The sequence below is a fragment of the Gymnoscopelus microlampas genome (genome assembly GCF_963454915.1).
Source record: "Gymnoscopelus microlampas genome assembly, chromosome: 8".
Lineage (NCBI taxonomy): Eukaryota > Metazoa > Chordata > Actinopteri > Myctophiformes > Myctophidae > Gymnoscopelus > Gymnoscopelus microlampas.
Window position 1 is genome coordinate 48,923,228 of NC_139945.1, and position 12,500 is coordinate 48,935,727.

Sequence of the window (12,500 nt, forward strand, 5' to 3'; positions counted from 1 at the left end):
AAAGCCACCCATGTTTGAAGGTAAGTCTTTGAGCTCTGCGGTTGTGTGTGTGTGTGTGTGTGTGTGTCTAGTACTGAAGCCAATGGTGGCCTATAGTGATTGATTGGATAAGGAGGACCTCCTAGCCTGTTCCAGGTTGGAGGACTCTCTCTCTCTCTCTCTCGCTCTCCTTCCCTGTGTGAACGCTGTTGCTCTTGAGATGGTATCACATTATTAAAACAAGCAAGGGCAGGACACACACCAGTCGGTACGGCAACAAAATAGCTCTTGTTCGTATGAATGGACTCAGCAGCCAATTCAAACACACAATATACCACCACAAAGTCAGAATCCAGTTTTTCTTTGAATGGTCAACATAGGCCAGGACTGTAGTTTCCATCTGTCCCTAATAGCCTACTTAATGAGGTTTTTATGGAATGTTTCATATAATGCCAAAACTAAAGGAACCATTCATTTTCATATAATGGTAAAATTACACAAAAGTAGGGGTTTTCTGCACAGATTACTATACAGAGAGCTGAGTCTGAGCAGTGTGAGCGTATTGAGATTCAGTGCAGTGATCGATGTCAGTGTTTGTATGTTAATAGTGTGATAAAGTGTGAGACCTCGTCAGCGCTAGGGTTGGGATCCTTTAGGATTTTAATCATTCCGGTTTCTTAACGATTCCCTCTTAACGGTCTGATTCCTCAACGGTTCCCTTTTGAAAAATCCTATATTTTTTAAAAATCTATATCATTTTGGCCTCCATTAAAGATTTTGATAAACACACACTCAATCATACACACAGTAGGCTATTGCATACATATTGTTGTAGTGGTTCTCAAAGTGAGATCCAGGGACCCTCTGGGTTACTTGAGGGGCTTCCAAATGGACCCTTACATGTCTTTAACTCTGAGTGTGTATAAATGGACTTGTACACTCTCAGAGTTATGGCGGTCCTTGAAATTACAACAAAGTTTGAGAACCACCGGTACTGTGATATCTAGCAGACATGTCCACATACCAGCTCTGCAGTGTGATAAACCTGTTTCGAAACCGTTCCAAATGTGATGGAACCAATTCTGACTCCTCAATGTTGGATCCGGTTCCGGATCCCAACCGTAGTCAGTGTGTGACGCGTGCTGGGCCTCACAGTGACCGGTGATTCTATCTGAAAAGTTACCCATACAGCCTTCAAAACTGCTTCCCACCGCGTCTCTGTCTATGGGAAAAATAGAACTGTTGTCCTTTCTGGATTGCGTGTTAGTTGTTAGGAAGAATACACAATGCACTTTAGTGTCACTTTGTTGAATGAGTTTCTGCATTGTAATGTCCTCTTCCGTGGAATAATAAGAGGCTCTCAGAAGAAGTTGTTGGTGGCATTACAACAGTAAAGCCTTTGCATTTGATAGGTTTTATGATGGGCATACAGTACATCATCAAATGCAAGAAGACACATTGATCAAATGGAAAAAACGGCATGCTTTTAGCAATGCGCAATGTAGTCTGGTGTAATATTGATCAGCAAATGGGAATGAGACCTGTGTACCAGACGTCTCAGTCAACTTTCAAGACTGTTGATACACTCACAAGTACATAGGCAGGGACACGTGCTGCACACACACACACACACACACACACACACACACACACACACACACACACACACACACACACACACACACACACACACACACACACACACACACACACACACACACACACACACACACACACACACACACACACAAACAGTTCTTTGAGAGGGAGGAAATTCTCAATCCACAGCAGCAAGTTCCATCAACAGCCATTTCCTTTTTCAAACTCTCTCTTTCTCTATTTTGAATGTAACACACACACACACACACACACACACACACACACACACACACACACACACACACACACACACACACACACACACACACACACACACACACACACACACACACACACGGCAGCATTAGAGCAGCAGAGGTAATGTTTTCTGTGTGCCGATACCATCAGATGTGTAGTGGAATCCTACCAAAGCCTACACGCCTCACCCTGCCAAAAGTGCATGCTTCAATAGCAAACGGCAGGGCCGATAATTGAGCCAATCAGGGGCCTATTTGGACTGTAGAGCCACTATTTCATAAATAATCTCAGCATTAGGAGAAATGATGTAGACACAGGCCATGCTAGGGTATGACAGGGTTCCTGCTGGCTTTGAACACACACAAACCTAACGCACGCAAGCATGCACGCACACACACACACACAAACGCACTCGCGCACACACACACACGCACACAAAATAGGTTCCAGCTCCTTCTTGCTGCTGATAAGACTCCCCTAAATATTTGCATTGAGCCGGTGCCTCAGTGTGTGTGGAGGTCCGATGAGAGAGCCAGCAGAGTGCTGTGGCGTTTTTAGGGACGGCTGTATTATTCTTCCTGGTTTCCGTGAGCCGGGCTCAAACAAACAGAGGTGGATGGGGGCCCAGCGGGTGTGGGTGGTCTGAAGAGCCTTCAACCAAATCAATCACCTGGCCTGACTAATGCTAAGACACACACACACACACACACACACACACGCTGCTAACATACTGTACAAAACAACAACAAGGGCTTGTACATGATGGTAGGGTAATCGATATAACCGAAAATATATCAAAACCGATATTTAGAACCAATAACTGACTTATAACTGATTCATCGAGAAGCATGTTTTTTTATAAATAGTTTTTTCTTAATCATCAACGAAACGCAAAAAAATCGAATGAATGTTGTTTTATAATCGAATAGATTAGTCTGATTAACCACTCAACCCTGTGTTATACAATGATAGCGTACAAGAACAGTGAAAATAGTACATTTTAGATCTGCGATTTTCACAATTAAAAACAATATTGTTCATTAATTGTAATAGAGGCAAAAAAATAATAATAATAATCGGGATATTGATTTGAAGTCATATCGCCAAGCCCTACATGATGGTACAGTAGGCCTATATCTGATATCGTAGAGAACGCTACACACAAATAACAGGAGGAGTGGTCGGCTGTCCATATGGATTCAATGGAATCTATGTTTCACCAATAAGCCAAATCCAGTTAGCAACATAGTGGCTCCGAGGGCCAAATCTAATTTGGGCACCAGTGCATTTCAGCATCCAGTGTATGCAGGGGCCTCCTGACTCCTCTCCCCACTCCTCCTCTCCCCTGTTTGTCTCTCCACTCTGTCCATCCATCCATCTCTCTATCTGGGTGTCACCTGCCCTGAGAGCTGGCGACACTGGGTCTCGCTCTGTGCGTGAGAGCCCCATCTCCCTGACTGGAGGCTTTGTTTGCCGTGTGAATCTGCCTGCGAGCGTGTGTCTCTGTGTGTGTATTGTATGGTGTGTGTGTGTGTGTGTGTGTGTGTGTGTGTGTGTGTGTGTGTGTGTGTGTGTGTGTGTGTGTGTGTGTGTGTGTGTGTGTGTGTGTGTGTGTGTGTGTGTGTGTGTGTGTGTGTGTGTGTGAGTGTGTTTTGTGTTGGGCATGTTTGTGAGTTTTGCTTGGTGTGTGTGCGTGTGTGTCTGTGTCTGTGTGTGCTGTGAGAATGTCAGTCATGGTGATTTGTTACATCACTCTGCATTCCAGCTCTGAGAACATATGAGTGTGTGTTTGGAAACAGAAAGAAAGAAAGAGAGAGAGAGAGAGAGAGAGAGAGAGAGAGAGAGAGAGAGAGAGAGAGAGAGAGAGAGAGAAGCTTTGACAGAGAAAAATAGGAAAATAATATGTAGCAGTGGCAGCATATGAGGAGAAAGCTGTGTGTGTGTGTGTGTGTGTGTGTGTGTGTGTGTGTGTGTGTGTGTGTGTGTGTGTGTGTGTGTGTGTGTGTGTGTGTGTGTGTGTGCGTGCGCGTGTAGCAAGTTCAAGGCCTCTGCTAAAAGCTACTACTGTACGTGTAAGATGGGCCCACTAGTCTTTGCAAACAGAGGCACAAGGGGAAGATACCATCTGCCTCTGCCCATCTCAATCACACACACACACACACACACACACACACACACACACACACACACACACACACACACACACACACACACACATTCTTCGTCTGTCTAGGAGCGTCTAATTTGTAATGGAAACAGTTAAAGTGCATTCTGGCATGTGTGCAGAAGGATACCGAATGCCACATATATCACAAACATGCATACATTCTTTCAAACCTGGAATAAATATGCTGCAGTGTGTTCTGACCGAGCCTCTACTGTGTGTGATTACTGAAGGACGCACCCGCTATCAATGGCATCACACCAGTGGTTCTCATGTGGGGACCCATGGGTCCTTTGGGGGGGGGTTCCAGGGGGTCCCCAGCGAAATCAGTTCAACCCTTGCGCTGACTGATTCAGTCAATCAGTGCAGTGACGACGCAACACTCAAGAGTATGGGAAGGCATTGCGGACTCCCCCATTGGCTTAAAGGACAGCCAATGAGGCGAAAGTCAGGTGGGGGTTAGTGGCGAAATACATGAAAATGTTAGAGAAACACTGCTCTACACACACAGGGACATGTGCTATTGGATATAATGTGATCAGCAATGAATTTTGTGTTGCATTAGAGAAGAAGCGAAGGCGGGGGGGGGGGGGGGGGGGGGGGGCGGGTGCTAGGGGCGAGAGACCACTACAAGTGTTCGGGAGCCTCTGACGACTAATCTAATGACAACAGACGGAGAGAGAGGGGGTGGTGGAGGAGAGGAGGAGGGAGAGAGGATAGAAAAAGCAAATGAACCGGAGAAAGACAGGGTGATGGAACAGTGACGAGCGAGAGAGAGAGAGGGTTGGGGGGGGGGGGGGCAGAGCCCGAGAGAGTAGAGGTAGAGTCACTGTAAATGAATGGCTACAAATGAGGTTAGGGCCTAATAGAGAGAGAGGTACAGAGACACAGAGGCAGTGAGAGAGAGAGAGAGAGAGAGAGACAGAGAGAGAGAGAGATAGAGGGGAGGATGGGAGATGGCCAGTGGAAGGGGGCTGTGGTGGTGGTGGTGGTGGGGGGGGTGCAGGGGGAGTCTGTAGTCGATGCTAAAGCCATTAGGGCCTGGTGACCCTGTGGCTGGTTGGTTGTACAGCCACCCCCATCCGCAAATCAAAGGAACGCTTGTTCACTTAAGGAGAGGAAGAGAGACAGAGACAGACAGAGAGAGAGAGAGGGGGAGAGAGGGAGGGAGAGAGAGAGAGAGAGAGAGAGAGAGAGAGAGAGAGAGAGAGAGAGAGAGAGAGAGAGAGAGGGGACAGACAGTGGGGGAGAGAGTGGGGGAGAGAGAGAGAAAGAGCTCTGCCGCTTCCTAAACGAGTTAACCATTTGTGCTGTCAGGGCCCACGGCATGTACACACACACACACTTGCGCGCGCACGCAAACGTACGCGCGCGCGCACGCACACACACATACACACACACACACACACACACACACACACACACACACAGACACACACACACACACACACACACACACAGACACACACACACACACAGGTGGAAACGTAGCTGCAACCAAGTGCACACTCTCTATACACCCATACGTGCATGCGCACGCACACACACACACACACACACACACACACACACACACACACACACACACACACACACACACACACACACACACACACACACACGCGCACACAGGGTGTGAGTAGTCGGTGCTGGACCGACATCAGTGTGTGTGTGTGTGTGTGTGTGTGTGTGTGTGTGTGTGTGTGTGTGTGTGTGTGTGTGTGTGTGTGCCTTTGTCAGGCAAGCTAACAAGACAGTGGTCTACTGTACAGCTCCTAATGAATCACTATGAAAAACAACAGATCACCAACCACATGCACGGCCGTGTGTGTGTGTGTGTGTGTGTGTGTGTGTGTGTGTGTGTGTGTGTGTGTGTGTGTGTGTGTGTGTGTGTGTGAGAGTGAGTGAGTGAGAGAGAAGAGAGAGAGAAAGAAAGCGGCCTAGGCCGTGGCGTCACGGTCTAGGCACCCTGGTTGAGAATCCTTAATAGCAGCGTGCCGCGGGTTCGCGTCCCGTTCCCGTCGGCCTTTGCTGCATGTCTTCCCCCATCTCTCTCCCCATTCTTCCTGTCGTCATACTTTCACTGTCCCTCTCCAATAAAGCAATAAAATGCCAAAAAAAAAAAATCTTAAAAAAAAAAAAAAAGAGAAAGAAAGCGAGGAAGTGAATGTGTTGGCACATTACACTGCTACGATGTGGCACATTATTTGTCTTTTCAAGGTGACTGACGCCATTGCCTTAACTCTGTGTGTGTACCTGTGGCAGATCCCACTATGTCTCTGGAGGGGGACTCAGACGTGTGTGTGTGTGGGTGTGTGTGTGTGTGTGTGTGTGTGTGTACCTGTGGCAGATCCCACTATGTCTCTGGAGGGGGACTCAGACATGGCGTCGGCCAGTCTTTCTCTCAGACCCTCGTCTCCTGCGTCCACAGAGCCCATGGTGTGACGCTGCACGCCAAAGCTCTCTGGCCAGCTCCCACACACCTCCAGCAGGGTCACGCCACGCCCGTCAAACGCACCTGTGGAGAGAGAGAGAGAGACACACAGGCTTGTACTGATTGATTGATTGATTCTTTTATGTTCGTGTCCTGCACACACAGTGCCCAACTAAACCCTCATGGGTTTATAATAGGGGTCTTCAACAGGGGGTCCGGGACCCCTAGGGGGTCCTCAGAGTTACTACAGGGGGTCCGCCAAATATTTGTGTGATTTTCTTTTTTACATGAACCACTTGAACCCTAGCATCCCTTTTCTGAGGAGAACTTTAGCCAAAAATATTTTTGGCAAAGAGTTATAGGTGTAGAGGGAAAAAAAGCAGAAGAAGTATACCTGAAACACAATTTTATACAATATAGAGGGGGTCCCTGCTTCATCTCTATCTCAGCTAGGGGGTCCTTGGCCTGAAAAGGTTGAAGACCCCTGGTTTATAAGATACCATTTTACACTTACAGCATGTTTACAGTATATTCACACAATACATTCAATTTGCAGCTAAGAATTATACAGTGCTCTGTCTTCTCTCCCAAGCTTGACATAAAAAAATCTGCCACGGCAAAAGCTCCTTTAACGAAACATATCTCAAGTTTTTCATAATCATCTAACTCAAGGAAATCCCCACAAATAGAAGACATCTTACAAACAAACACCTCTTATATCATCATATTTAGGGCAATAAAACAAAATGTGAGCCTCATTTTCAATTTCACAAAACAAACAGTATCTCTCTTCCTCTGGAGTGGCATTAAACCTGCCAGTCTTCAGAGCTAATGGTAATGTTCCTGACCATATTTGTGCGCAGAGAGATCGTTGTCTTTTGCTTAAATTATACTTCACAATTATACTTCACAAGGTTCTACAGTGTACCTGTCCTTTATGAGACAATAAGTTCGCGACTTAGGTTTATACCATATACCACTACACCATTTGTCTTCATACCTGGAAAACATTATATTTCTAATTTCATGAACATCACATAACTTATTTTGGAAAATAAAAAACAAATCCTTAGAATAAAATAAAGATCTCAAATCATTTGTCCAGGGGTGACCAAATCTAACATCCCAGTTAAAATCTTTTTTGTGAGTCTCTGGTCAGACATCCTCACAAGCCTATTCCATAGCCAAACCATTTGACATTTGTGCACTGTCTGGTGCCTGGAGGTTCCCATCCCATATCCCGGTTAATATCCCGGTTAAAGACCGGGAACGCATCTGTGTCATTTTAAGATTTCTTTGGCTATTCAAAAATAGCAGATGTCAGTCAGTTGGAGCACCACTGACATAGCTGATAGCTATGTCAGTGGTGCTCCAACTTTTCCATGTCAAGGACCACCAAAATGATGTATTTGGCCGCGGACCCCCCATCTGAAAATATTTAGTTCACCTCCAGAAGCAAAGATTTGAGTTACAAATGTTCGCTTTAAAAATGTATATATTCAAAGATTTGCAACCTAACCCTAACCCATTTTCACTCTTTTTCAAAAATAGCAGATCTACAAGCTCATAGCGCGGCACTCTGTGCGCTATCTGCTATTTTTGAATAGCCAATGTATAAATAATGGTTAAAGTGGCTGCTTTCCCGGTTAATTGGCAACACTGGACTCCCAAAAAGGATCTAATAGTTCTATGATACACAGTGTTACAGTGTTGTATATTCCCGGAAACCCCAAACACCAGAAGGATAGTCAAGACACCGGACATACCCTGATTTGTAGAGTTGTGTATAGGTATTGAATCCTAAATGACCACAATGTGTAACTTTGTTCATGACAGAACCCAGTGCCCTGCCTGCTGACTGAACAAGGACACTTAACAGCATCAATAAATCATGTGCTCATCCAATGTCAATCCAAGATACTTGTACTGGTCAGTATATGACAACCTTATTTGACCCAAAATTAAACACAACATCTGCAGTGATATTTGTCTGAAGTGTACTATTTAGGTTTTGCAGCTCCACACACACACACACACACACACACACACACACACACACACACACACACACACACACACACACACACACACACACACACACACACACACACTAGCTTGACCACCATTTGTTATGAAATGTAGGAGTAGGGCTGTCACAATCATGAAATTTTAGTTGACAATTAATACAAATCATTAATGCTTTAATTGTGTTGAATAAAAATGAATAACATTTTCATTTCTGTAAATAAATTGCAGATATGACCTATAACACAAGACATAAGACTTACGGACAATGACCAGTAGTAATAATCCAAATAAATTATGTACTATGGGCAAAACATATGCAAAATGGTGAAAATAGCTGGTCTACAAACTCAAGATGTGTCACAATGTGACACGCTGTTGTGAGTTTGTAGATCAGCGATTTTCTGTTATTTTGGATTTTATTTATGAACATTGTTCAACATTTTGGAAATCTTTATCATTTAAATGATTTTGCTAAATAAATGTGATTTTCCTAAATGATAATTGCGATCAGGCGATTATGTAATAATTATGACAGGCCTATATGTACAAGACCCAGATAGCAAGTTAAAACATGACATTGGTACCTACTAAAACCCACTCAATCCAAAACCATGTTCATTTTTCTATTTGTGAAATTCTCAGCAATACAGCCAGTAGCCATCATGGCTGGCAATGAAATGCTTGCACTTTGAGCTTTCCTCAACAATGTCAAGTGAAAGATTAAGATAAAATGCAAACTTCCTGGGATTCGAACCCAGGTCTCCCCGCATGTGAGACAACATTTGTCTCACATGCGCTCTTTGAGCTTCAGGCAATACCACTTGTCAGCTTCCTATCCGACACCAGGGTCTAAAGAGAGGAGACCACCTCCAACCACTGCAGTTGTACTAGTTATGTTGTATCTCTACTGTACAGATTGGTTAAAATAATGTTTTATTCACATACAAAAAACAGCTTTAAAGTTAAAGATTCAGTTGAAGTACTGGGTCACGTCAGGCTACACATTAACATTTAATTCACGGCAATTTAAGTTGGCAGAGAAGATATGTTATTGGTTTTATTTGACATCAGGCTCTCTGTCTTCGTTGAGGGTTTACAATAACACTGGCTGTTTAAAGTGGACATTCTCTTAAGTTATTTGACTCTGTTAAACCAAGAAGGCTGAGCCTAATAAGCCTTGCCCACCGCAAACTAATAGAACTCCACTGACCTGCACACTTCCTCCATTCAGGGCCACGAGAGCTAACTCAGCCTGATACAAGCTGACCACAAACAACTCCTACCCACAATGCAATCTTCATGCCTGTCAAGCCCAGTCCGCACAACTCCTAGCTACGTTTTAATCTCTTCTCCTCTCTCTATCTGTCTGCTGTAATTTCTGCAATCAGAGAGATCTTTCGCTTCGGAGCCAGGGTGTCTGCAACCTGTTTGTGTGTGTGTGTGTGTGTGTGTGCGCGCGTGCGTGTGTGCACGCGTGCGTGCGCACGCGGATGTCGTTCCAGCCTGTTAGGCAGACAGAGAGAGAGAGCAACAACTGGGTTATTCTATTAGTGTGTTCATTTGTGCCAGCAGTCTGCCAGCCAGCGTTAAGAGGTGATAAACTCTGTATTACAGGATTTACTGGCGGTACAAAAACAACAGAGGCCTGGACGTCTAAACAGACACCACTGGGGCATCTTGGTCTGTCATTTAGTTACAGTGGTTCTCCCAAAATGTATTTGGCCGCAGACCCCCAAAAGATGTTGTGTCACGGACCCCCATGAAGAGAATTATTCACGATATCTATACATTTCAAAATTAGCCGATCAGTGAGCTTGTAGATTGGCTATTTTTGAATAGTCAAAGTATAAAATAGGGTTAAAGTGGTTAAAATGATGCTATATCAAGTCATTTTACTGTGGACCCCCTGGAACCCTCCCAAGAACCCCTGGGGTTCCCTGGACCCTACTTTGAGAATCACTGATTTAGTACACCGTGTCCTCTGGAATGCACAAGGGTTCAAACCCCAGATCAGTACATGGCATAGCCTTTCTCTCTGCCATACTTTACGCAACTCTTTACTCTATTCAAAACAGAAGCCACTTTAAAGTCTATTGAAGAAGTAAACTGTGGTTTGATTTAAATCTTATTATAATTTGATTGATTTGCTTCACACTATTTTCACTGGAAAGTCAGTTTGGTACATTTCTTGGCAACTACAGTACGGGCTTAACTGGCACTCACCCACATCTCTTCCTGATAGATAAAATTGCATGCGTGTGTGCACGCACGCACGCAAATAAATACACCCCCCCCCCCCCCCCCCACACACACAAACTTTGTCTTACATATTTATTTCCTCTCTCTCTCTCTCTCTCACCCCCCCCAGACACACACAGAGGAATGTTCAGGAGTGCTACTGGTCAGCAGTAAAAAAATATCAGTGGGCAGGGAGACAGGATGACATCAAAGGAAAAGTGAGGATGAAGACAAGAGAGATCCTCTCTTCCTGGAAAGACGAACGTCCTCACTGATAATCAGTGAGGAGGTGGGTGGGGGGTGTAGACGGACAGAGAGAGAGAGAGAGAGAGAGAGGGGGGGGGGGGGGTAAGAAGAGGCAGGTTGACGCTGTGTGGCAAGGGATAGCATGCTGGGAGATGGGGGGGGGGGGGGGGGGGTCAGCTCTGTGTCTGTGTACTGATATCGACGCTGTCGGGTGGAAAACCTTGTATGTCCAAAACCGTTCCTTTTTTAAATGACTATTTTTAAAACATTATGAAATAGTGCAATGCGACGCGTCGTGAGCATGTAAGATCGGCTCTTTTTAAGAAAAAACAAACAAACATGGAGAGATACAAGGTTTCTGCCCGACAACAACGATATGCCTCGACCTCTTCCTCTCGGACCCTGGGCCTGTGCTGATACAAGCAAACCTCTTCCTAAACCTCGGCCAAAGTCTTATCAAGTCCACAAGCCGCTGCAGTCAGAACCTTTGATCTGACAGGCTCCTGGGCTATCTGGGACCGGACTACTGTGTGTGTGTGTGTGTGTGTGTGTGTGTGTGTGTGTGTGTGTGTGTGTGTGTGTGCACGTGTGCGTGTGTGTGAGTGTGTGTGTCTGGGCAGCCTCAGCCACACTGTGAACCAATGACAGGTGCTAATGCTGGGGCGAGAGGCTGCACGGGCCACCACTGCTCCCTGCTGCGATAACACTGACCCCCCCCCCCCCAACACACACACCCCCCCCCCCCCCCACACACACACACACACACACACACACACACAGACACACACACACACACACACACACACACACAGGGGCTGAGGTGAATGCTGATAACTTTGCTGTACTTCAGAAAGAATCCCTGTGTGTGCGTTGGGCTGATAATTCAAAGGATTCCCCTCTCGTGCCAACAGGCTTTCCATCAAAGCACAAGAGCCTGTTGGTCGTGTGTGTGTGTGTGTGTGTGTGTGTGTGTGTGTGTGTGTGTGTGTGTGTGTGTGTGTGTGTGTGTGTGTGTGTGTGTGTGTGTGTGTGAGAGACAGTAAAAAGTAACAGCGTTACTGTTACTGTGTCGCCATAGAGGTGACATGATGTTATTATGTTCTTGCAGTTGGTTGATTTAATGTTGGATCGCTGTGTGTGCGTGTGCGTGTATGAATGGAATTGAATTTTCTAGTCTTAAATGCCCGTCTGGACAAGACAGCTTAGTCTTATTGAGTAATGTGTGGCCCGCTGTTTATCAAGGTACAGGCTTCTAAAACCACACTGTGACCATTTGGCAGGAGGTTTAGCAAAGCTCGTGTTATTTTAAATTTCATTAAATCAAGCTATGTAATGCTGCCTGGGTTGGCCTAACATGCACTGTGTGTGTGTGTGTGTGTGTGTGGGGTACTGTACACACACACACGCACGCACGCACGCACGCACGCACGCACGCACGCACGCACGCACACACACACACACACACGCACACGTGTTCTTGTGTGGAACATGAACACAATTTTAGAAAAAACATTAGGAACATTTTGAAAAATGTAGGACAAAAATAGGGACCCA

General features: G+C 45.4%; 1 protein-coding gene across 2 annotated transcripts in view; it reads right to left on the bottom strand.

The window, feature by feature from the left end:
• The window catches only part of bcas3 (BCAS3 microtubule associated cell migration factor), a 346,365-nt gene that overhangs the window by 26,919 nt on the left and 306,946 nt on the right, over nt 1–12,500 (bottom strand). For both annotated transcript variants that reach the window (XM_084065509.1, XM_084065508.1), the window contains one exon: nt 6,342–6,518. In XM_084065509.1, the coding sequence (XP_083921635.1) occupies nt 6,342–6,518 (177 nt within the window). The remainder of the gene's footprint in view (nt 1–6,341; nt 6,519–12,500) is intronic.